At 52.3% G+C, this 26,762-nt stretch overlaps 1 protein-coding gene across 5 annotated transcripts in view; it reads right to left on the bottom strand.

Moving 5' to 3' along the window:
• Positions 1-26,762, bottom strand: part of LOC133353966 (leucine-rich repeat and calponin homology domain-containing protein 2-like) — a 59,848-nt gene that overhangs the window by 19,769 nt on the left and 13,317 nt on the right. For all 5 annotated transcript variants that reach the window (XR_009756509.1, XM_061570510.1, XM_061570511.1 and 2 more), the window contains exons 2-5: positions 12,444-12,588; positions 7,964-8,093; positions 1,431-1,536; positions 824-960 (exon numbers count right to left, since the gene is read on the bottom strand). Coding sequence is in view for 4 of the 5 variants with exons in the window: in XM_061570510.1 (XP_061426494.1) it covers positions 824-960; positions 1,431-1,536; positions 7,964-8,093; positions 12,444-12,588 (518 nt within the window). In the remaining variant the exon portion in view is untranslated. The remainder of the gene's footprint in view (positions 1-823; positions 961-1,430; positions 1,537-7,963; positions 8,094-12,443; positions 12,589-26,762) is intronic.

Genomic DNA, 26,762 nt, shown 5'->3' with positions numbered 1-26,762 from the left:
CAAGCCTTTCCTGGGAAAGCAAGCGTAACGGCACATGTCGATGCTGCGGTGGCTGAGATGTTAACTATCTCACCTGATATACAGGAGTTCGTGGGTTCGATCCCGCCTGTATATTTGGACGTTCTCCCCGTGGTCGCGTGGATTTTTCTCTGGGTCCTCCGGTTTTTCCCTCCACATTTAGAAACAACTTGCGTTTTGAGTATTTGGCTGCTATACATTTCCACGCGATAAGTCAATTAGTTGAGCTATCATTTGTGGACAGGTCGTGTCTAAAAAAGAAGCTATAGAGCTCAGTGGGGCATTACCTGGTAAGATAACAAAAAAATTCGATTTAAAGCTTTCGTGACTGCAGGGATTCATCTTCTTGGTTCTTTCGGTAAAGTCACGTAGAATGGAAATAATAAAATAATAAAAATATAACATAATTAAAGAATTCTCACGACGTTTCGGCCACAACGCAAGCAGCCGTCCTCAGGTGAAGAACAGGTCTGTCGGGGAGACAGCGTCTGATTCAGACGCTGTCTCCCCGACAACGCAAGCAGCCGTCCTGCTTGCGTTGTGGCCGAAACGTCGTGAGAATTATTTTATAATGTTTTATTTTTATTATTTTATTATTTCCATTCTACGTGACTTTACCGAAAGAACGAAGAAGATAACAAAACATTGTTTAGTTTAAATGCTAATGACAAGAACAGCAACCAAGTATCCGCGATTTCAGCTCACGGCGGTTGCGCTGTCGTATTCAATTACAACCGGCGGCAGCTCCTGCGGAGAAGGGCCCAGCTAGCGGTGCCCCGGGGGGGAGGGGGGTAGGAACACGCACCTGGGCGGGGGGCAGACGCAGCGGGTTGTTGTCCAGCTGGATGACCTGCAGGCCGCGCAGCCGGCGGTAGCACAGCGGGATCTCCGTCACGCGGTTGCACGCAAAGTCCAGCGAGACGAGGGGCAGCCGTGACAGCTCTGCAAAGCGCACGGGGACGGGCACAGGGGGCACGGGCGGCGGTTCGGGTTTTCATGCCGGGCGGAGCAAAGGTGGCGCTGCTTGCCTGCTGAGTTATGCTGGGAGGTCCTGGGTAATGGAGAGTGGTGCTGAAGGGTGATGTTGGGTGACGCAGGATGGTGCAGGATTTGGGCTGGGTGGGTCAAGGTAGTGCTTAGTAATGCTCGGTGCTACTGGGGGGTGCCGGATGTGCTGGGTGGTGCAGGATTGGGCTGGGTGGTGCTTGCTGGTATAGGGTGGTGCAGGGTGGTTGTGAGTGATACAAACAGAAGTATGAGCTGCTGCTGGGTAAGGGAGTGGTACGGAGTGGCACGGAGCGTGCCAGCTTTTCACAGGATTACAACCGGCATCGCTGGCCGGCGTTGCGGGGCATGGCGTGACGCGGTGAGCTGCGGTGAGCTGCGGCGAGCTGCCCCCGCGGTGCACGTACCGTCCGGCAAGCAGGTGAGCCGGTTGCGCCGCACGTTCAGCTCTCGCAGGAGGACGAGCGACCCCATCTCGGGCGGCAGGACCTCCAACTCGTTGCAGCTCACGTCCTGCGCGACAGTCGCAAAATACAAATATCCCCCCCCCCCGGTTACAGCCCGAACAAGACTGTCGGGGCACTCTATGAAGGCCGCAACGGCATACGAGCGGGTGGTGTGGCCGGCACTACGCCCGGCCGCCTTTGTCTCCCCAAGTGGCGATGTTTGCACACCGCACCAGGTACTCATTTGAGGCAGAGTCGATCTAAGGGAGGGCCAGGAACGGTTCAGATAACAGCCGCTGGTGTTGATCGTGATAGGGAATCGAATTCGGGGTCGGCGGGTTCACAGCACAGAGAGCTGACCGCTTCACTACCGCTCCTCACAAAGATCCCCCATATAGCCTTAACAGACTGTAGGGGCAAGTGCTGTTAGCGAGCACCTATGAAGGCCAAAACGGTACACGAGCGGGTGGGTGGCCAGCACCACGCCCGACCGCCTTTGTCTCCCCAGTGGCAATGTTTACACACCGCACCAGGTACTCATTTGAGGCTGAGTCGACCTAGGGGAGGCCCGGGACCGGTTCAGATAATCGTCACTGGTGTTGGCCGTGAGCGGGAATCGAACCCGGGTCGCTGGGTTCATAGCGCAGCGCGCTAACCGCTGCACTACCGCTCCTCACACACACACACGCACGCAAGCAAGCACGCACACGCGTGGGGGAAACCAGGCAGCAGCTACCAACTCATCAAAGCGGAAAGTTGCAAAACATATCCAACGATAAATTTGCCGGGTTGTTGGCAACACTGCAACCATCGCCAGTCACGTTGCCGTTACACGCAGCGTCCACAAGAGGGGGCCGCAAGGCACGCAATGGCTGCACGTGGACAGACAGACAGCCCGTCAACAATCCAATGCTGGATGAGGGCCCTTCCCAGGCCATCGACTGGAGGAATCCGATGAGCTACAAAGCTCTTTTCACAGATGTCCAAGGGCTCGGCCCGAGCTTCGCCAGGTTGGTTAAGAGTGGGTAAGGTCAAGGAGGGGGGAGCAGCGAGGGCATCGTAGTGTGGAGCAACAATGGATATCTTGCTAATTCTAGATTTGAAGCTTTCGTGACTGCAACCAGGTGAGAGCCGCGATGGGTAAAAGCCTGGATCAGGCGAGAGCCTGAACCAGCTAAGAGCCTGAATGGATGATAGCCTGAACAGGTGAATGCTGGACAGGTGAGAGCCTGAACAGATGGGAGCCTATACACGTGAGATTCTGTACAGGTGAGATCTGGACAGGTGAGAGCCTGAACAGATGGGAGCCTGGACCAGGTGAGAGCCTTGAGCCGCTGCTTGAAGGTGGATGACGGTGCCTTGATGGTGATGCTGCTGCTGCTGCCGCTGTGCGTGGTGCAGCTATGGAGAAACGCCACTCAGCCAGGGGCATGGTAGATTGTCGGTGGTGTATTCTTAGGTTTTTTTCCGGTAAAGTCACGTAGGTAAAAAATGAAATAAAAATTCATAAAAATAAAATAATAAAAATCACGACCTCACTTGATACAGCAAATCGGGCTGTGATGGTCCCACCTGATGACGGAGACTTGTGTTGCCTCCGAAACGTCGTGATTTTTATTATTTTATTTTAATTAATTTTTATTTCATTTTTTACCTATCCTGCTAGTCGCCACGCGGCCTCACGGCTTACGGCAAATATATCAAGCAATACCACACATATGCTTGGTTCTTCCGGTCAAGTCACGTAGAAGGGAAATAATAAAATAATAAAAATATAAAACAATTAAATTCTCACGACGTTTCGACTGCAACACAAGCATTCATCATCAGGTGTGAAATCCACAGCAAGAAAATTTGAAAAAAGTGGCGGTTTTTTTTCTTAAATCAAAATTCAATACCACACGGTTTGGATTTATATAGGACAGTGTCTAAATGCCAACGCATCTCCAGATGCTGCATGGAAACAGTGGGGATATTTATTTTGTAGAGAGGCAGTCCCGTCAGACAGGAAAAATCTAAAGTTGCCGTCGGATCTAGATTTGAACAGGGGGAGTTGGCAGCACAGATGACTGGGGGGGGCGGGGAAAGGTGGTTCTAGACAACAAGGGCAGCAGAGGAGAATGAGCGAACTCCTAGAGTGAGCTGAGAGGGAAGAGGGGCGAGCGAGTACATGGGGGGTGGGGGGATCTTGAATGCACCGCAGTGGTGAGATGTTAACTCCCTCGCCTGGTATACAGGAGGTTGTGGGTTCGATCCAGATCCTGACGCCTGCTGTATAATTTGGAGTTTGCGTGTCTCTCTCTCTCCGTGGTCGCGTGGATTTCTCCTCGGGTCCTCCGGATTTCCCCCCCACATTTAGAGTCAACATCCCGCGTTTTAAGGGTATTTGGCCGCTATAAATGTCCACACGGATAAGCACACTTTCTTGAGCCATGAACTGTGGCCAGGTCGAACTGTATAGCTCAGTGATTAAAGGTGCGATCTTGAAATCCATCCGGGATGAGGGATTGAGAGCCGGCGGAGGGATTGTGGCCAAGTGGTTTCGTTCACGGGAGTCGGCTAAACATCATCCCCGCGCTCGTCAGCAGAGCGGCCAAACTGTCTTGTTTGGCTGAACCTCTTTTGCACCGGACGTAGCCAACCGTGCTAATAGGAGGTGCCGGGCAAAGGGCAACAAACTCATTCCAGTTCATTTGCCGCCGACGATTTGACGCGAAGCGGTGCCGTCCGCGGGACCCGCTGGGCCGCGCTGGTCGAGGGAGGAGCCGACGCTGCTGGGTGGTGGTGGTGGTGCGTGTACGCGTGTGTTTATTAAACGGAACATTGGAGCTTTTCATGCGGACGTAACGCGACTTGACGCGAACGTCTAAAAGGAGGCTGGCTAAAAAGACACGCCAAGTCAGCATATAAAGAGGCCGGGTGGCAGGGAGGGAGGGCCAGAGAGAAACGGCTCCCTGGCGAAAAAGAAAAAAAAAGATCTCAGTTTTGACTTGGTGGTTTCACGGCACTGCGGCTTGTTAAACCAGGACAATAATAACTAAAGCGAGCGTTTCAAAGGCCAAGCTGGGCGGCGCGGGCTGCGATCTCCGCATTTGGGAGATTCCCGCGCCGAACAAAATCGCGGGTTAACGGCCTCCAGCCGCTACCCCGCTAGCGGCGCGCGGCATTCCCCACGGAGGAAGGCCAGGAATCGTCCACGCGCCATCTGTGCCCCGCAGATTCACACAGGACCCCCCCCCCCTCCACTCCGAGTGCAGAACAAGCCGAACGTTCGGCGGGGGGGGGGGGACGTGAGGCAGGGGAAAGGGGTGGGCAGGAGGGGGTTACAGGAACCCACCCCACACCATCACCCCATCATCACCGCGCCCCACGCTCGCTCCCCTGAGAATCTTCCCTTAAACCGGCCCCTCCGACAGGGCGGCCGTGTGTTCGATTCCCAGCGGTGCCCTTCATCAACGGACCACGTGAAGCAGGAACGGCGGCATCCGTAGCTACAGCAGCGACGGGGATGTTATAACAAGGTCCCGTTTCGATGAAATATCTAGCTTGCTTTTATACCCTTGGTGGACGCGAGACACCTTACAAGGAGTAGTGTGTCTGGCTGAAGCCGAGACGTCATCCAATCGTGTGTGGCAGAATTGACAATTTACATTTGATGCAAATGTTATGCTAACATTACAGCTTGGGTAACTGCTCAGGGGGAGCTGCATCGTTAACTCATAACACCCCGAATGAATACGCATATCCAACGACTTACGATTACGCGTCACGATTCGGCGTCGCAAATTCGATCAAAAAGTTCCTTGTAAAAGGTTTCTATTTGGTGTTTGAACATCTTAACACCTGCTTTGTTAACAGAAAGGGAAAACCTATTCTTATTTTTTCAGAAAAAGTTTTATTCCCTCGTCGCGCGTGGACCTTTTACGTGAACCCCAAGGCTTGCTTGTCGATCGTGAGCATGACACATCCACGAGCAGCGGAGATCGACAGTGCGGGTTGCTGACGACAGGGAGCATAGATCTTGAAGCACGGGAGTATTGTACAACAACGGGCTGCCAAACAACAACCTGCAGTTGATGTCGGCCACCCATCCAAGCAATATCCACGGCTCAACTTCCGAGAACCAAATTTCGATTTAAAGCTTTCGTGACTGCAGGGATTCATCTTCTTGGTTCTTTCGGTAAAGTCACGTAGAAGGAAAATAAAAAAATTATAAAAAGAAAACATAATAAAATAATTCTCACGACGTTTCGGCCACAACGCAAGCAGCCGTCTTCAGGTGGAGAACAGGTCTGTCAAGTAGACAGAGTCTGTTATGTTTTCTTTTTATTTTATTATTTTATTATTTTCCTTCTACGTGACTTTACCGAAAGAACCAAGAAGATGAATTCCGAGAACCACTCGCATATTCACGACGATTCGGTCGCGAGGCCCAACCGCAAAGATGAAATAAGCGCAGAGTCAGGATGCCACCCCGAGACTCCTTGAGAGCGCACGCGAAGGCTCGCGCCGGTCTAAGGCCCAGCCGAACGCCGCCCCTCCGTCACCCCCCTTCGGTGAGGCCCTACGGAGGTCAGCCTCATTACAAGGTCACGTAAGCGCATTCCTCGCGGCCGCAACGCTCGCCACCGCCGACATGCGCACGCCCCGTGCGTGCTCGGAGCCCCCTGTATGAGGCAGCAGCGTCACTCCCGTCGGAAGCTCTGGGAATGACATTTGACCCTTCCGACTCCGCGGCACGTGGCGGCTGGAGCCGCCTGCTGCAAGGTGGTTTACTGGCCGGGTGTTTGCCCCCGGAGGTCATCGGGGGGTGGGGGTCACACTGGTCCGAACACAACAACATAGGTCACCGGACGAAGCGTCGCTGAGCTTTAGCAAAGGAGTTATCGAACGTTCATTGACTTTTCATGAACCCCAGACACACTTTGATGTCGATTTTCTGAGCAGGCTATCTGGTTACTGGTGCGATAGGACCAGACCTGAAGAATCATCCAAACGTCTTAACTTCACTCAAATAGCATAGGCAACTACATCAACTGCCAAGCGTAACAATCTGGCCAGCTTGATGTTGTTGGTTGATGTTGCTGGTGTCCAGTTATCTCAAGAGGAATGGTGTAAGAAATCTAAAACCTTGGAATGTATTGTGTGAAATGCATGGCTATAAGGGCACCATGGTGGCGAGATGTTAACTCCTTCGCCTGGGTCTGCAGGAGGTCGTGGGTTCGATCCAGACCCTGACGATGCCTGCTGTATATTTACAGTTTGCGGGTCTCTCTCTTCCTGTGGTCGTGTGATTTTTCACTGGGCCATCCGGTTTCCCCCTCCACATTCAGAAACAAAGTGTGTTTAGAATATTTGGCTGCTATAAATTTTGCTTCCGAAAAAGAGCTGGATAGCTCAGTGGGCCTTACCTGGTAGAATTAAAAATAGTTGAGTAGTTTAATAGTTTTTTTTGTAGGGTTTTGTTTTTGGCAGATTATTTGTTTTATCGAGAAGCGCTGTTTATTTTAAACTCGATGCGTGTTGCTGTTGTGTTGCGAAAGGTCCAGCGCTGAACCTTTTGCACACAGTCCACGAGTTACACCCCCAAATCTCATTTGCAAAGGGACTTTTGTATCAATGGGTTCTCACAGATGGTTACAGGCAAAGGCACATCATCACATATGTAAGAACACGTGACGACGATGTTCAACAGGGTGATGCCAGCACACTGATGGTGGACAAATAGTGGTGGTAATGACGTGTATAGGTTGATGATGGTGGCGATGTGTATGAACGGTGATTGCGGCGATGACAGCGATGGTGGTGGCGATGTGTATGGATGGTGATGATCGTTATGGTGTCAGTGTGTATAAACGTTGATGGCAGTGATGATGGAGATGGATATGGATGGTGATGATAGTTATGGTGGCGATGTGCATGGACGGTGATGGCAGTGGTGATGATGGCGGTGATGTGTATGGATGGTGATGACGGTGGTGGTGATGATGGCGATGGCGATGTGTATGGATGGTGATGGCGGTGATGTATATGGACGGTGATGGTGGCGGTGGTGGTGATGTGTATGGACGGTGGTGGTGGTGGTGATGTGTATGGACGGTGATGATGGCGGTGGTGGTGTGTATGGATGGCAATGGTGGTGGTGATGATGGCGGTGATGTGTATGGACTGTGATGGTGGTGGTGTGTATGGACGGAGATGGTGGTGATGGCGGTGGTGGTGGTGTGTATGAATGGTGATGATAGTTATGGTGGCGATGTGTATGGACGGTGGTGGTGGTGATGTTGGTGGTGTGTATGCATGGTGATGGTGGTGGTGATGTGTATGGACGGTGGTGGTGTTGGTGGTGTGTATGGACGGTGATGGTGGTGTGTATGGACGGTGGTGGTGGTGGTAATGTGTATGGACGGTGGTGTTGGTGGTGGTGATGATGGCGATGGTGGTGGTGTGTATGGACGGCGATGGTGGTGTTGGTGGTGTGTAAGAGAGCTCACCAGCTCCAGCAGGCTGCACAGCTGTCCGATGTTGGGTGGCAAGGTACCAATCTTGTTGTTGCTCAGCACCAGGACCTTGAGCATGGGCAGCTTGCACACGTGGACGGGCAGTGAGCCCAGCTGGTTGCGGCTGTCACACGACAAGACAAGACAAGGTCCCCCGTACAGCCTTAAAATGTTGAAGAGGCAAGTGCTATTAGCGAGCACCAATGAAGACCGGCACGGCAAACGAGGGGGCGGGTGGCCAACACTACGCCCGGTCGCCTTTGTCTTCCCAGCGGCGATGTTTACACACCGCACTGGTTACTGGTTTCAGGCCGAGTCGACCAAGGGTAGAGGCCCAGCACCGGTTCAGATAATCGTCACTGGTGGTGACCGTGAGCAGGAATCGAACTCGGGTCGCCGGGTTCGTAGCACAGCACACTAACCGCTACACCACCGCTTCCCACACGCGTACACAGTACATAACACCCCACACACACACACTCAACCCCTTCTGTCGCCGGCAGTGTTAATTACTGCCCGTCCTCACACACTGAAAAAAAAGAGAAATTTTAATGAGAAAGGGTTTTGGTTTTATTTGTGCGGTGGGAGGAACATGGGGGTGTGGGAGCGAAGTCCCTTCTCTCTCGCCAAGCACGCGGAGTCACCAGGCGCCCCCCGTGGAGGTAGTTTCTGCCCGTTGGGGAGAAACAAAACAAAAAACCCCCGTTGTCGGCTTGCTTAAACGTGCGTTCTTTTGGCGAAGAGTGTCGTATTATTACGGTGTAAAAATACAAAAAGCATCTCTCTCCGCTTAGCAACTCGTTGTATCTCTGGAATCTGTCCTGGGGGTGAGGTTGGAAGAGGCAGGCAAGCGCTGGCGATGGTGCTCGCACATTAAAGAGGCAGAGGGCACGGCTGCCTAAACAGGTCCCCCGTCTTAACAGCCAGCGAAACGAGCAGCTTAACCCCGCAAGGGGTTTGCAACGCAATGGTGAGGACGACGCACGCTCGAGAGAGAGGCACACGGTGGAAAGACATGGTTTTGGCTGTCATGAAAAAGTCAGAGCGGGGCAAGGGCAGGATACGTTGCTGGTCAAGGCCCAGAGTTGCCGAGCCGACCGTGTTGAGAAGCTGGTTCAGGATCTGTTGTTCGGGAGCTGTTGTTTTGGATCTGTTGTTTGGGATCTGTTGTTTGGGATCTGTTGTTTGGGATCTGTTGTTTCGGCCACCTGAGATTAAACCAAGTCCTGTCCCTTCACAGGCTCCCTCTGTCCGTACCCCCCGCATTGATTTTAAGATTCTCTTTCTCGTGTTCAAGGCCTTAAATGAACTTGCTCCTCCCCCTACATTCCGCCTCCCTGCATTCATGACCTTCCTTTCAGCCACATATATTCCATCACGAGTCATTAAGATCCTCAGATTGTGCATTGCTCACCGTCCCTGCGGTCTCCGGCTTCACACTTGGGGGGGGGGGGGGGGGGCGGGGGTGATCGTTGCCTCTGCAATTGCGGCAGCTCAACTCTGGAACTCCTTGTCCCTTCGAGGCCAGGGGACTTCCGGGACACTTTACAAATCTTCAAATCTCGACCAAAAAAACGCATCTGCTTAAAACGGCTATCTCTCTTTTTAGTTACTTTCAAACGTCTCTCTCACTTCTACTTCTTCTTTCCCCGGTCGATGTTAAAATTGCTTTCGCCTTTCCATGGCATAGCGCCCTGAGAACGATCGTTTAAGGGCGCTTTATACATTAAAATCATGATTATTAAGTGCAGGGTCGGGCGGTAGGATGAACTGCGCGCAGCAGAAGTCCCGACGGGGAATAATTTTTTGTTTTCCTTTCCAAGGGGCACGGACACGCGATCGCAAGTTCAAACGCGCGCGCTTCAGGAAGAACGTTTACAGAATTAAGCAAACGCCGGGGGACGAACAGAGCCTCGCGGGGCCGGCAAAACACCGCTGCAGACAGTTGCAGTGAGAAGAACTTTGGCCCAAGGCGCATGCCGCCCCCCCTGTCGTCCCCATCACACCCCCCCCCGCCCTCCGCTCCCTGTAAACAGAAGCGCGAGTGTTTTGTGAAAAGCGTCGAGAACGACGGCAGCCCCGGGCCAGGGCAACAGCGAGCGGAGCTCAACGGCCTCGGCGTGGGTGGCGATGATGCTCGCTCGCTCACGGAAACGCAGGGGGGGGGGGGGGGGGGGCTCTGTTCAGCTGCCGCAAATAAATTATTAACTTTTCAGGTCAACAGTAGGCAACGTACGTGCGCACGCAGGAACGCGTTGCGGGCGCCTGCCACCGCCACCGAGGCCATTCCCTCGGTTTGTCGTCGGCTACTTCTCCCCGTTGACTCACCCACCCCGCACGCACTCACTCCAGAAGCGCCCGTTGCACACGCACGCGCACACTTGACGAGCCATTCTCCAGCCGCTACACTATCATCATCATCAGTTGAATTTCTGCTCGTCATCTGACAAAGCAGTCCAGCGAGCGAGCGCCAGCGGTCGCGTGCTGCGAACACGAAGCGACTTCTCCGAGGCGAGGGCTGGCGCACGGACACGGCTATTTTAAGACCAGGCACGAGGAGGGGCGCGGGCATGCTGCCCCACACAGTGGATGGGGGGGGGGGGGCAAGGGGTGGTGGCTCACACAAACTTTTGTTAGACCTCCGATTATATTAACGGGCTGTGTGGCGGCAGCGGCGCAGAGTTGGCAGTACAGCAAGCGGATTACGTATACCCGGTGTGCGCAGCTTTGCGTACTGTCCCCGACTACTCCGGTTTCCTTCCACGCGAAGCCGAACGCTCACACTAAATGGGGTTGGTCAAACGTCCCAACGCGGCGTGCTTGTCGACTGGAATCATAAAACTGAGAAATTATATCCTGGATAAATGAAAGGCAATATTATTTTTATTGTTTACTCGGCGGGGTAGGAGCAGCGGTGCAGTGGCTTGCGCACTGCACCACAAATTCGGTGGAGCGTGATATCAAAGCCGATCCTGGGTACCACCCTTTACGAACCCACACTATCCAGCAAGGTGAAGTATGGTAGTAAAAAAACCCACAATTTTCTAGTGACGGTCTGCTCACAGAGGGCCGAACATTACTATTGCTGTTCTCAAGATGGAGACGACGATGACAATGATCGTGATGATGGCAACGGTGCTGTCACTGCTGGTTAGCAGCGGCGGTGCTCGCACGGCACTTCCGCGGACGCGCCCTGCCATGCCGCTTCAGTTCACAATGTTCGCTCCGCTGCTGTGCAGCCATCTCTTCAGCTGACGATCAAGTTTCCCCGACGGCCTGGGGAGCTCTCTCGGCACGCCATGAAAACGTGGCGTGACGACACGCGGTCATCTCAACTATGCCTCTCTCTCTCCTCCAGGAATGCGCAGCTCTGCAGAGAGCCGGGCACGGGCATTGCAAACCCCAGGCTCAGGTCTCAGCATCACAAACCCTGCCTCCTACAATCAGCATCACAGACTCTGCCTCCCAGAATCAGCATCTCAAAACCTGCCTCCTACAATCAGCATCACAGACTCTGGCTCAAATACTCAGCATCTCAAACCCAGACTCCACGCTCAGCATCACAAACTCTCACAAACTCTGCCTCCCATACTCAGCATCTCAAACCCAGGCTCCCACGCTCAGCATCCCAAACTCTGCCTCCCATACTCAGCATCTCAAACCCTGGCTCCCATACTCAGCATCACAAACTCTGGCTCCCATACTCAGCATCTCAAACCCTGGCTCCCATACTCAGCATCACAAACTCTGGCTCCCATACTCAGCATCACAAACTCTGCCTCCCATACTCAGCATCTCAAACCCTGGCTCCTACAATCAGCATCACAGACTCTGGCTCAAATACTCAGCATCTCAAACCCTCGCTCCCACGCTCAGCATCAAACCCTGGCTCCCATACTCAGCATCACAAACTCTCACAAACTCTGGCTCCCATACTCAGCATCTCAAACCCTGGCTCCCATACTCAGCATCACAAACTGTCGCAAACTCTAGCTCCCATACTCAGCATCACAAACCCTGGCTCCCTCACTCAGCATCACAGACTCTGGCTCCCACGCTCAGCATCATAGACTCTGGCTCCCACACTCGGCATTCCATGTCTCATCCAAGAGCAAGGAATATTTCTTGCCAGGGAGGTCTCCCCCAGGCATAGAGCGCAGCCACCACTCCTCATCAACATCTGCTGCCACCTGTCCCACTGTTGCTGCAACTCTGCTGCTGCAATGCTGCTGCTACTGCTGCTGTAGTAACACCACCGTTGTAACGCTGCTGCTGCAACGCTGTTGCGAGTGTAACACGGCTGCTGCTGCTGCTACAATGCTGCTGCTGGAATGCTACAGCTGTAATGCTTCTGATTCAATGCTGCTGCTGCAATGTTACCGGCTGCTGGTACAACACTGATGCTACTCTAACGCCCATGCTGCACTGCCGCTGCTGTATTACTGCTGCTGCTGCTACGCTGGAGGCCGCTCACCTGAGGTTGAGATAGGTGAGCACCTGCAGGTTTCCAAGGGGATCCGGGATCGACTTGATGCAGTTGTGGTACAGGTAGAGCGTTTCCATGGAGACGTAGTGACAGACGTCCAGCGGAACCTCGCTCAGCCGGTTCCGGGAGAGGTCTACGGGATGGCACGCAGACAGACGGACAGACGACGACACGGAATCAATCGGCAACACCAATTATTCAAGCGACATCCCTCGTTCAACGCGGCAGTAGTAGATGCGTTCCCGAAAAATGCCACGTCAAGTGAATAACCGCGTTAAGCAGGGAATCGCTGTACGAGCCAAATCACATTTGCACCGTAAGGTCAGCCTGCAGTCACCCCATGGAGCGGACAAAGAACTGAGACGAGGGTACGCCACCGCGTACCGCATCACGTCACGTGCAGCATCATACCACTCAGACGTGTGGCTCAAAGTGGTTCGTCGTCGACTGCTCAGTAAACATGTTATAATCATGGCGAGTGATTCCGTGTTGTAACAACGGTGCAAGGTTCCATGTTATAACAACAGTGTGCTATTCCGCGTGATAACAACGGTGCGTGGTTAAGCGTTATAACAACGGAGAGTGGTTTCGCGTTATATCAACGGTGTGCAGTTCTGTGTTGTGCGAAAAGTGTTCCCCAACGGAGGAACCGCTTCAGACCTAAAAGGCGTTGTAGTGTGAATTCATTACCCGCTTCCAGTTTGCATTCACCTTTCTGTCCAACTAGCTTCTAATTGTTAAAACGAAGTGTTAAGAGGAGTTGGTTTTATTTGTCGCTTTCAGGTGGTGCCAAAACTGTGCCCGCATTCATTGGTTATCAAATTGTGCACATCGGAATAGACCGTGTCATTTATGCAAACTACACAAGTACAGAAATATACGCCAACACTCCTTTTCGTGGAGCGAGCAAAAAGAATACAAACGAGATGGAAGAAAAAAAACGAATTCTGTAACCGGAATCACGATTCGTCGTCACAAATCGAAGCATCGCGCGTCACTGAACCGCTAGAGGGAATGACACCAGATCGTAACGGAGGCGCGGTTTTTTGCGAGCGGCGTTGACACAAGCCGTTGAGCCGTGCCCCAGAGGTTCCTTCTGACTCTTTCTGCGCACACGTCGCGAATCGAGCGAGAGCGACCTCGCCACGCCGAACCGGCATCGTGCGCACGCCGAGGCCAACGGTTACAGCAGAACCCACCGCGATAACAAAAAAAAAAACTAAATCGGCCAACACTACGATACCTCCTTTACAAGTGGCAAAATATAGTAGTAGGTTTTTACCCTTTAAACTGGGACAAAACTGACACCTTTATACAAGGCATCATGTTTGCAATAACCGCAACACAAGCAATCAAAATGCAAACAAAAAGAAACAACTCTGATAATGGTAATGATATGCACTGTCCTTGAAGTTGATTGGTCCGCACCCGAGACAGCTTTCCTTAGAGCCTAGTCTCACTTGGTTTTGGACCAGATGACGCCAAAAGGAGTACAACTCAAAAACAGTGCACTATCAGAGTATTGAGAGCAGTTTGCATTTTGACTGCTTGTGTTGTGGTTATTGCAAACATGATGCCTTGTATAAAGGTGTCAGTTTTGGACCAGTTTAAAGGGTAAAAACCTACTACTAAAATCGGCCAAATCGAAACACAACACGTTTTCGGAACAACGCAAGACTCGGATAGCGATCGCCTAAAAAAATACACCGACTCTGCACATTTTTACGTGGGCCCGCCTGAATATGCGGGCCACATGGCCCGAATTGTTGACGTGTTCTCGCGTGCAATGCGTGGCGGGGGGTATGGGTCCTGTGACCCGCAGGCTGTATGCGGCCCCCTGTCACGAGAGGCATAAATCCATCACGCGAACTCCGGTCGTCCGTGCGGCGGTGGCTTTTGGCAGGCCATCGAACGAAGACGGCCGCTGGAATCAGGTGCGCTTCCGCGGCCGTCTGGAACGTCTTTCCTTACGGTATTAGGAAGCCACTTGGAGCTACGCATTTTTAAATCATCAGTGAGTCAGTCTCAGGGGTTCGGCGGAGGTTAAGACACACACCCGACTCATATGATTCGTGATGACACGTCCGGCTTGGCCAAAAAAGTAGTTCTACAGAAATGAGTTTGTCAATCTAGATTCTAGATTGACAAACTCATTTCCGGCACCTCCGATTAGCACGGTTTGGCTACAGTACGGTGAGAAGGACGTTCGACAGTACATACGAGGCATATCATTTCGAAACGGCCCACAAACGATATTTATCCATCAATAAGAGCATCTTGGCCGCACTGATCTGTTGCTGAAGGGGGAATATTTTCAACTCGGCCACACCGACTCTCGACTCTTTCCTGGGTTCTTTCCTGAAGAAACTTGGTAAAGTTTAAAGTGAAACGTCACGTCTCCAATTGCAAACATTTTGGTTGTGAGAATTGTTCTTTGGCCTACTGGCGAGCCGACACGATAACAATCGGGGCCGTTAATTGCTTCCACACGTGACAATTTACTTTGTTTGGCCGCGTCGGACGGAGGAGGGTTTCGCAACACAACATTTGTCCGGCTCATTGCGTGGCCTAACCCAAAAGTCAATTACGAACATTGACATTCGAGTTGACATTGTTAGCACTGATTTAACACGGAGGGCTATCGCGGCCAATATTATTCATAATAAAGGTCGGTTGTAATATACCAGCGAAACGTCGTAATCAAATTCTAAATGTTGCGCGTTTACTCTCCAACACACCGGGCGTTACCTTCTTGGTTCTTTCGGTAAAGTCACGTAGAAGGGAAATAATAACATAATAAAAGTAAAACATAATAAAATAATTCTCACGACGTTTCGGCCACAACGCAGTCTTTCCGACAGACCTGTTCTTCACCTGAGGACGGCTGCTTGCGTTGTGGCCGAAACGTCGTGAGAATTATTTAATTGGTTTATTTTTATTATTTCCCTTCTACGTGACTTTACCGAAAGAACCAAGAAGATGAATCCCTGCAGTCACGAAAGCTTTAAATCGAAATGTAATATACCAGTGAAACGTCGTACTCAAATTCTAAATGTTGCGCGTTTACTCTCCAACACACCGGTGTGCTGAAGTAGTAAATAAATGGCACGTTGTGTTTACGTGGCAAACCCATACACTAAATCGGCCGTGTGGGGTGGTTGGTGGTGGGTTTAACAACAGATTTATTTTTACGCGATCTAACCCAAAGCGCCCCCCCCCCCTTTATTACGAATTGCCAGCGCTCTCGGTCACTTCCGTCAATGCGAGAGGCTCTTGCAGTGACACAAGAGTGACTGAGGCGCGTGCGTGCGTGTTAGTGTGCGGTAGCCCGCCAAAGGTATTCGACGACAAGGCCTATTCGGCCCTCAGGAAGGTGAAGCGTTTCCTCCTCCTCCTCCACTCCCACCCCTTCTGTAACACGACCGGACGCACCGGGCGTCTGCATTTGGATTATCTTCCTCCGCTGACCGACGGAGCGTAAACAATGTTGCTTCGGTGCGAATGATTGGGCGACCTTCTCTGGTCGACACGTCCAGCCTCGCCGCCTCCCCACATCGCCAACTCCAAGCCGCGGGGAGTTCTCCAATTATTACATTAATTAGAACCAATGAGGGCCTGCGACAAAGACATCAAATAAGTACCTCTGCGTTCATTAGATTTCGCTAGAAGCTGGGTAAAAAAAAAATATTTCACAGAACAATGAATCCCTACGCGAGCGCTGGGATTTCAAGAGCCGCTTTTTAAGGGTCACGGAGTTTTGGTGATGAGGTTGGGGGGCACCGCTGCGTCCCAACGACCCCGGCGGGGCGGGCTGGGCCAGGGTCGTGCGTTGTGGACGTTGGCAGATGTCCCGAGGCGATAGCGGTGGCGATTGCTTACATGCTTTGGGTCCGGTGCACTTTCCATGAACCCGCACTGTGTGCGCTCGCAGCAGCAGCAGCAGCAAGCGCCGGAGGAGTTTACAAAAAAAAATCCCAGCAACAAACCACGACGTCGCCAGAGCGGGACAGTACAGCTCGAATCCAATTCTAGTTTGTTTCCCCACAACCTATTTTACACGGTGGCAGTCCTATGGCTTCAGGTGTGCCGGCGGATCGTTACATCGCAGGGTCACGAGAGGTGGCGACGCCTTCATCCAGCAGTGGATCGATGTATGACTGATGATGATGAAGGTGAGCTAATGGCGCAGGGTTCTCGGTAACTTTACAAAGAGGCTCACTTAACGCACCGGCTTGCCGGGCTCGCGCGCGGATCGAATTATTATTTTATTTTGCTTCGAGCAGCCGGAACAGCTTAGCGCGGATTCCACTCCCGTCTCAAGGTTACGGGGCCTCCTCTGAAGTTTGCATTCTTCAAGCGGACGTTGTCACTGGAGGCGGCGCTGCCCTCCGCGCACGCGACACAGCGAACGCAGCCGTCTAACCTTGACCGTCGGCGGCACAGCGCGACCAACGCGCTGGCATGTGCGCGGCGTGCACAAGCACACCTTCGTTTGCAAGCGCACGTGGGCGTGCATACGTACACACGCGCGCGCGTCCATACATAGAGCCTTACCAAAGACCCCCCCCCCCAGTATGGCCTTAACAAACTGTTGGGGAAAGTGCTATTCAGGAGCACCTACGAAGGCTGGCACGGCACACGAGGGGGGCGAGTGGCCAACACCACGCCTGGCCGTCTTTGTCTCCCCAGTTGCGATGTTTACGCACCGCGCCAGGTACTTATTTGAGGTCGAGTCGACCTAGGGGAGGCCCAGGATCGGCTCAGACAATCGTCACCGGTGTTGGCCGTGAGTGGGAATCCAACTCGGCCCGCCGGGGTTCGTAGCGCAGCGCGCGAATCGCTACACGACCGCTCCCCATGAGCATTCACAGTTACACAGTCACATACACGCACGCAACGTAGCCACGCACGTGCAACATGGTAAACTCTGCGACCCGCACACTCCCACTGCTTCACCGAACTTATCATGCGGGGGTTGCGGCATGGTGGCGTGCGCCATCCAAAGGGACTTTAAGCTTCGGTAAACTATTTTCACCGCACTACATATACGTACATACCGTGCGTCGAACAAGTAACGTCACTTTGTTCACCCAGGTCAGTTTTTTTTTTCAACGAGTCTCAAGACTATTTTTCAGGAGGGTGCTGCGCTGGTGATCTTTGGCCAAGAATGAGCAGGAGGAAATCGACGTGCCAGGATGGAAACCCAAAACCCATCACACACAAACACGTGGAGGCAGCACTCAACCATCCACACGAGGCAGGATCATAAAACCACTTTTGCTGCCACGTACTGCTCATCACTCGGATGCCTCGCAGCTTTGGGTGTTTTATAAAGCTGCGTCATCCGCCAACCCTGGATTGGAGGTGTGTGTGTGTGCGCCATCACAGAACTTGCATGAAGGCAGCACTGACTAAAACGAAACTATTTTTTTTTATTTTACCAGGTAAGGCCCACTGAGCTGTATTTAGCTCTTTTTCAGAAGTGACTTGGCCATCACAATTGATAGCTCAACGAAGTGCCTTATGATCACGTGGAAATATATAAAAGTCAAATACTCTGAAAGCACCTTCATTCTAAATGTGGAGAAGAATACCGGGGGACCCGGAGAAAAATCCACTCCAAATATACAGGGCGTCAGGGTCGGGATCGAACTCACGACCTCCTGTATACCAGGCAAGGCAGGTAACATCTCCTAGCCACAGCGGGGCCCAGAACTCAGATGGCACCCAGCTAATGGTACGGTCCAAGTTCACGGCACAGGATGAGTTATAATGTCCCGTGGCGTAGAGCGAGGGCTTCACGCCCACCAGGGCGCCGCGGCGGACGTTAATGAGCCAACTCAACGCTCCCCCTGGCAACGCCACCTACGAGAGAAGCGTCGTGAAATTCCACACCGCCCACCCTCTACCACCGCCATTCCCTCCCCCAACATCTCCCGAGCTCCAAGGTGCACCGACGGGAGCTCTGCACAGAGCGAGAGAAGGAGGGCAGTGAACGGCGTGGACCGACTCAAATTTCACCGTAATTTTGAACGCCACGGGCAAAATTTAGCACGGTCAGCTCTCTAAATTGAAAACTAATTTATTGAGAACTGCTTATCGTGTTTAGTTTGTTATCCTTCCCCCGCACCTCCGAATAGCACGGTTGGCTAGGTATGGTGCGAGAGAAGTTCAACACGCACATATACGTACGTGCGTAAGAGGTAGGTGCACGTGCCGCCGTGCCTCCCCGCAGGCCACGTGGAGACCTGGGCTGGGCAGTGGCAATCAGACCTGGTGCCGCCACCACCACCACCACCACAACTGCCCCCACACCCACCCCAGTCAAGGGTGGCACAGTCGGGTTTTTACAATCGGGTTTAATTGTCTTTTATATTAAACCCGATCATCTGAGATTGGGAGAAATCCGGTTTAATTGCTTCTAATTGCAGAACCGCACTTCTCAACGATGGGCTTCATCCATTACAAGCTAAGGAACTCACTGGCGCCCACGATTGTGGAGGAGAAGCTCGTGTTCATCAAGACCAACCTGCCCGCCGCATTCTATGACTACCCCGTGCCCGACGGCCCCCCCGAGTACGATAGCAGCACCGACGAGGAAGCAGCCCAAGCCTTGGATCAGAGTTTCGTATTCATTAAACCAGGTTTTAATGCCCCAAAATCGGGTTTAATTGTATTAAAGAAAAAACCCGATGCCTGCCGCTTGAAAAATCGGGTTTTTTCCACCCATGACCCCAGTACACGCAGACGGTGCCAGAGAATGGGTGGACGCTGCCTCGCCTGAGCGAGCGGCGATGGGGCCCGGTGCTCGGCTTACGGCCCTAGGGTCTTCCGTGGGACTGGCGCCTCGCGCTCGCGATCCAAAATAACTCGCCGCTCGCTCGCCAGCGCCCGTGCGAGAGTTCGCCTTGAGCTTGGAGCCTGCCCAGTGCCCACTTACAAGCGGGTCGTGTTTGTGTAGGCAGGGCTTCCCACGAATACGCGGCTGCTCCCTGCCAGCATGCGCCATGGTGTGGGCAACATTAACGTTTTGGCAACATCACAAGCCGGCTGTTGTGGCAGGAGGGTGAAGCTGGGCTGGGTGAGGAGGTTGACGCTGGGCTGGGTGAGGAGGCTGAACCCGGGCTGGGTGAGGAGGGTGGTGATGGGCTGGGTGAGGAGGGTGAGGCTGGGCTGGGTGAGGAGGGTGAAGCTGTGTTTGGTGAGGAGGGTGATGCTGGGCTGGGTGAGGAGGGTGACGCTGGGCTGGGTGAGGAGGCTGAAGCTGGGCTGGGTGAGGAGGGTGGTGATGGGCTGAGTGAGGAGGGTGATGGTGTGTTGGGTGAGGAGGGTGTGTTTTGTAATGTGTTGAAGCTGATGCTCTGTTGGTGAATGAGACTGTTGGGTGAGACTGCATTAGGTGAGTATGTATGGATGTATGAACTTCTTTCACACCGTACGTAGCCAACCATGCTCAAAGAAATGATTGACTGTTAGGTGAGCAAGCGTAGGCAAGGCGAGCGAGACTGTTAGTTAGGCGAATGCGACGGTGTTCGTTATCCGAGTGAGACTGTTAGGTGAGTGACTAAAGTGAATGAGACTGTGTTAGTTATCCGAGTGAGACTGTTAGGTGAGTGACTAAAGTGAATGAGACTGTGTTAGTTATCTGAGTGAGACTGTTAGGCGAGTGACTAAAGTGAATGAGGCTGTTGGCCGAGTGAGACTGTGTTAGTTAGGAGAGTGAGTCCAGTTGGTTGTTGCCATGATGCCCGAGTGACGCTCGTACAAACCGCGGTGGTTCCTGCCTGGGGCCCCACACCCACGAGCTCGCAGAATGAGATAATAAATAAATAAACAAACGCAGCGCCAAGTTCCCCCTCGGCAGAAACAAAACACGCGGCAGTAGCGGCAGTGGCGGCGGTGTCAGCAGCGGCGCCCTCCTCCTCGCAGCCACCGCCCTGGCGGCGCTCTCAGCCAAGCCTCGTACAGCCACCACCCTATAGCATAGCACGCTGGTGCCACGCTGGTGACAAAGTTGGTGACAAAGTTGGTGACAAAGGTGGTGACAAAGCTCGTGACCACGCTGGTGACATGCTGGTAACCAAGCTGGTGACAAAGTTGGTGACAAAGGTGGTGACAAAGCTGGTGCCCAAGCTGGTGCCCAAGCTGGTGCCACGCTGGTGCCACGCTGGTGACCACTGCTCGGTGACCACGCTGGTGCCACGCTGGTGCCACGCTGGTGCCACGCACTCCGTGTGTCACACCCCCGCTGGCGAGCAGTGTTGCAGCAGTTAGCGCTACGCTGCGCTATGAACTCAGCGACCCAGGTTCGATTCCCGCTCGTGGCCAACATCTGAATCGGTCCTGGGCCTCCCCTAGGTCGACTCAGCCTCAAATGAGTACCTGGTACGGTGTGTAAACATCGCCACTAGGGAGACAAAAGCGACCGAGCGTGGTGTTGGCCTCCCACCGCCTCGTGTGCGGTGCCGGCCTTCATAGGTGCTCGCTAACAGCACTTGCCCCAACAGTCCGTTAAGGCTATACGGGGGGGATATTTCTCTTTATATCTTTATACCACAGACCAAGATTCCCCCTTGCGCTGGAATTGAACTCGGGTCGCCGGGTTCGTATCCGCAGCGCCCCTGGCTGTAACACACAACACGCACACACAACACACGCCGCCCGCAGCTGTGTGTGCCGGGTTTAGCTCCAACGAGGAAGCCGGAGTGCGCGGTTTCACCGGCGACGCCGTTAACGTCGTACGTGACGATGCCCATCTTCACTCCATCGTGGTGAAATGTTCCAGTTAACGCGCCGCAGAATTAAAAACAAAAGTGCGTTCATTTGTTCACTTATTTAGTCGCTCACATTTTCTCCCGGTTTGATTGCGTTACCCGCGTTGACGTCGCGAGAAGGAGAGGGTGCCCGTTTGGAGCCGCCACGTCAGGGATCGGAAACCCGCAGAAGCACATGTCATGGAACTGCTTCTGAGCCCCTCTTAAGACACACGCCACCTTTGCCACGTGCCCTGAATGAACCATGTTCCAGTGGTGGCACGACAGCCAAACTCCATCGTTTAGCTCCCAAACAGTTGGAACTTTGGCAGATTAAATTAATTTATTTTTTTCATGTGCAATCTTTTTTGGGAAATTATTTTCGTTAACAGGCGAAGGGCCGTCACCTCGCTAGGATTGAGTAACCTGTTCAGATGGGGGGGGGGGGGCAGGGAGTTTCACATATTAAACAACCTAATCGTCAACGTATCTATTCCTAAAAATAACATATGGGGTGTCATAATGCAGGTAGAGTACACGTAGGAATCTACAGTATTAGTCAATGGTTTGACGCACACAAGAAACTGGATTGCACTGTGACCAGCCCACCGTGGATGAAAGTCAGTACATCAGGTATGAATACCTCCGAACCCACGGTTACATTAAGAGCATACTTTCCCTTCTCGAGAAAGGTGGACAAATTATTCCGAACTGAATTCGAGCCAGAACTGGTTGACATAATATGCCCAAGAAAAATCCACTTCGTGATTACACCAATGATTACCCACATCTTTAAAGTATGAATGTTGAACTACTGTCGCAACGTACGTAGCCAACCCATGACCTCAACAGTTAGCACGGTTGGCTAAGCACGGCGCAAAAGAAGTTCAACATACATCGATACGTGTCTCCGACTCCTCAGCCACCTGACCACCTCAGTTTATAATTTTTGTTTAATATTCCCTTGACGCACTGAAACTGCTCTGCTCCCGAGTGCTTTGCGATCCGACGAGAAGCTGTGGGGGGCCTGGAAGCAGCCCCTGGTGTTTTCACGACCACGCGACCTTTGAACTATCCATGACAGAGGATTTTTTTGGGTTAGACCGCGTAATACGAATGTGTCGTAAACCAGCCACCACCCGACACAGCCAATTAGTAACGCTTCATCAGGCAAATCAGCTTCATCAGGCAAATCGACTGATGACGTTGGCTGTAATCGCCAGCGAAGCGTCGTACTCAAACTGTACATGTTGTGGGTTTACTCTCCAACACACCGGTGTACTGAACTCGTAACTAATCGACGCGTTTCGTTTACGTGACAAACCTCACGAATTGGCCGTGTTGGGCGGCGGCGGGTTAACGACACGTTTATATTTTACGCGATCTAACCCACGAACAAAAAAAACCTTGATCGTGGATAATATTGATCGCGAAAGCCTACTGGCCACGTGTTAAACCAACCATCGAGCTGCGTTAATGTGGTTGCCGGGACGCACACGGAGGGGGAGGCCCCGCCGCGTCCGGGCCGATGCCTTTGGCGAGACAAGAGCAGCCCTCACCTCACAGCCACCCCCTCGCTGTGCTGCTACTGCAGGCACGGATAGATCCACCGCATCAGGCGCACGGTCATTAAGACCACCACGGCCCACCCCAGTGACGCACCATCACTGCCATCTGACGAATCCCGCAGCTGTCGCCACAGCCGGCGTCCCGACTTCACAAGGTCTGCTCTCAAAAGTTGGGGTGGAATGATGATTCACGGCCTTTGGGCAATTCAGCGAACCGAGTCCATTCGGAGTCAGGACTCGATGCGGACATCGGTTGGATGGTGGCGCCGGTCGTGGCTGCAGGGGCGACGTGAAGCCAGTGCAGAGTAGGACGCACACGCATCAAACAAACGTCGATTCTCAGGCACGCGATTCGACACGTGTGGCGCAGATCGACGAATCAATTCGTCGTCGCGGCCGTATCACAGGTCATGTAAACCTCAGCAGTCTCCCCCCAACACACCCCTTTTAGAACTTCCCAGACTCACCGCATCAAATGCGACACACACTGCTGCCCAAGCCACTCACGAAGGGGGTGCGGTGGGGGGGGGGGTAACGAACCGCAAAATCCAAAGGACTATTCAGAATATAAATGAGTAGGTAATAATAAGAAAGCCACACCCACCCATCTCCCCCACCCACCCACCTATCCTCCACCCCCGGAGAGCCTGGAATGAAAGTGAATAGTCAACGGAAGCCCGAACGGCTTTATTTGTGTGGCTCTTGCGCCGGCGTGCCGTTCAGTGAGCCGCACAAACATTTGTAAATGGCGGTGCACAGTTGAGGTGGCCCCCGGTGGCGAAGAGGGCAGAGCGCTGAGCTGGCACGGACGGAGATGCTGCTGGGGTTTAATCCCCGCAGCTGCCGGTGATTAAACCGAGTGCTGAAGTACAGTTGAGTTGATTGTCTCTGGCCAGTCGCCGCTGGACTGTACGCGATAAACCCCCGTTATACTTATGTTGCATTCAGCACTTCCGTCTTTGCTAAAATCCAGCTGTGAGAATTGAAAAATAATTGGGGCTTGAAATCGTGCGACAGGATGGGTGGGAAAGTAATGCCCCCACCGCCCACCACCGCCCCCCCACCGCCCCCCCACCACCCCCCCACTGCCCCCCTCACCGCCCCCCTCTACTGCGTGGATCAGAGGTTGCTCGATGGGATCTCGGAGGTAACGCGGAGAGTTGTACTGCTCTGCGAAGGGTTCCAAACGGATTTGATCGTCTGGCGAACCTGATACCAACAGCACGAAAAAAAATCATTAGGGAGGGTCAAAAAAAAAACTGAAATGTTAAAATAAAATTGAAAAAGGAAAACATGCTACCATAAACTCCAAAAACTGGGGCACAGGCATTCGAGGAGGACGTCACGCGCATATGTGCCTTGGCGTGCGTGCGCCGCTCGCTCAATAATTGATGAGGGCAATGAAGCCGATTTAAATGGAAGCGCCTTGAGCACGGCATCCTCCGCCACGTGGCCGAGCCGTGCGGGAAAACCACCGGGCAGTGCCCCCTCTCAGCAGCAGCGGTGACAGTGGTGGTGGTGGTGGCGGCGATGATGATGGTGGTGGCGAATCGCCAGCTAACCAGAACCCAGCGCGTGCCACCAACGCGGCGGCCGTACTCGCCGACGGGTGCGTCACCAATCGCGTCTTAGATTAACGCGGCTTTTTAGAGTCTCTCGCTGCTGCTGCTGTACATTGCTGCACGATCAGCCACTCCGTTGAGCTATCATTTGCGGCCAGGTCACTTCTGAAAATAAGAGCTACATAGCTAAATCAGCCTTGCCTGGTGATTTTTTTTTAATACTGTCGTTTAGTTTTACTAACGGGTGTCACTAACGTGCGTCACTAACGAGCCTCAATGGTACGCGCCTAACAGAGGGTACTGTAATGTAGAAGTAGAACTAAGCAATATCCTTTTTTTCACTGTACAGTACCATACTTGCCAATCTTGCCAGTTCAAGCCGCAAGATACCGATTTCTTTTACGTTTAATTTTACATTAAATCTGGTTCACATCGGTGGTCTCCAAAGCACACTCCGGGTAAAGTACACACGCAGAGTGTGTCTGTGAGCACTACAGGAATAACCCTTCTACCCGATGCCAATTCTCAAATAAATATATAAAAATCCATCAAACAAAGTGTCTTCATCTTTAAAAATATACATTTCGTAACTGTGGTACGATTACAAACATAAGGGCTGGCACGTATGCAGTATATACAATTATTGTACGTACTAAATTTTTGTTTGAATGAGCAGGTTTTTGTTTTGGATAACGGCCAAAATCTTTAAGGAGAGATTTTTTTTGGTTAGATCGCGGAAATAACCGAAAAACCTCTATAATGGATAACATTGGATCGCGAAAGCCTACGCGTTAAACTGGCAAAACTCTTTTTTGCACACTTCCCATCCAGCGCGGGCGGCAGCAATCAATGGGAAACACCTGGGTTAAGCTGCCCACCCGCAAACTCTGCGGGCACTGTACGATGGCCAAACAAGACAAGCATGCGCGCGCGTGCAGATACGTCATGCATTACATGCATACATAACAAACGTCCCCGGCGTAAAATAAGTAATGTTTAGAAAAACTTTTTTTTTTAAACACGCTTTTATGAAATGTACTAGTAATGGCAGAACTCCACGACTCCAGGAAGTGGCCGAAGCTTGCCGTAACGTAAGGGACCGTGGCCAATTACAGCCAACGTCAGTTGACCGTGGACAATTAGACCCAAGCCGAAACATAACATATAAAAAAGATTGTATAAAAATATATATTTGATATTTTTATGATAGACCATAGTGTTGTCATCAGTGTGACATAAGTATACCAAGTTTGCAGTCGATACCACATTGGGATGTGGGTTAAAATTGAGTTACAAGATTTGAGGATACAACAACGACAACAACAACAGATAAAGTGAGTTAAATGAAAGCGTGTAAAAAAGCCTCGACGAAAGACTCGCTGGTGGAAAGCGAGAGCGCTCTTTGCGGAGTGCCTCTAAAAGCCAGCACGGAGCATGGGAAGAGGTTGGTGGCTTCGATCATCACCAATGTCCAGTCACCTTCTTCTCCTCCTGCCCCCTTCCCGGTGCTGATGTTTTTACACGCGCCACACCAGCCGATCTCATTTGTAAGGCTGAGTCGATCTAGGGGGGGGAGGCCCAAGAAAAAAAAAAACTCTGATATCACTTTGCTACCGACGTTCGCCCAAGGCCGGGAACCGATCTCGGGTTGATGAATTCATCGAGCGGTGAGCTAATCACTCTGTCACCGCATCCACGCACAGAAAGATCCCCCCCCCCCCCTCCTCCCATTGAGCACATTGACTGTAGGGGGTAATGCTGTTGGCAACACTCATAAATATTAATAACTACTGTATATTAATCCCTATTAATACGCACGCCTACATACACGCAGACACGCGCGTGCGTACATATAAGATGATGCAAAATACGCACGCACAGACGCACCGACAAGATTCGAACTCCCGAAGCTCTCTCGTCGCGGCGAGTAGACATCGTTACATTGGCACTTAGCTCCTGGACATACTCTGCGCCATCGTTACGCAAGAATACAATTCACGCCACGAACCTTAATTGCCAGAGGGGCAGCCCTGTGAATGACGAAGCCAGTTGTGTGGGTCGGGAAAGCTGCCACAAGTGGTGAGATACGGGGAAAAAAAAAACAACGAGCCACTCGTTCTCCATCCAAACAGCACCACGCGTCCAATTACATCACTCGGCGAGGCCTCGATGCTCAACGCAGCCCCAACTTCCCGAAGCGGCAATGCAGATGGCATAGATCTAGCGGGAAGGGACGAGGTCTAATTGCGAGTAAACAGTGAGGGCCACCCAAGCTATGGACCGTATAAGTAAAACCAACCGTAACATGGAAAGATGTGATTAACCATGCAAAAAAGATTTAACTACACTTATTTGCCAATCTTATTTGACAGACAACTATTACAGGTTTACCATGTTTAGTGGTTTTCTCCTTGTCACAGGTTG

Source organism: Lethenteron reissneri, chromosome 45 (genome assembly GCF_015708825.2).
Source record: "Lethenteron reissneri isolate LAM-NWPU_2019-01 chromosome 45, ASM1570882v1, whole genome shotgun sequence".
Taxonomy (NCBI): Eukaryota; Metazoa; Chordata; class Hyperoartia; order Petromyzontiformes; family Petromyzontidae; genus Lethenteron; species Lethenteron reissneri.
Note: the sequence above shows the minus strand (reverse complement) of the source record. Positions and strands in the feature narration are given on the sequence as shown.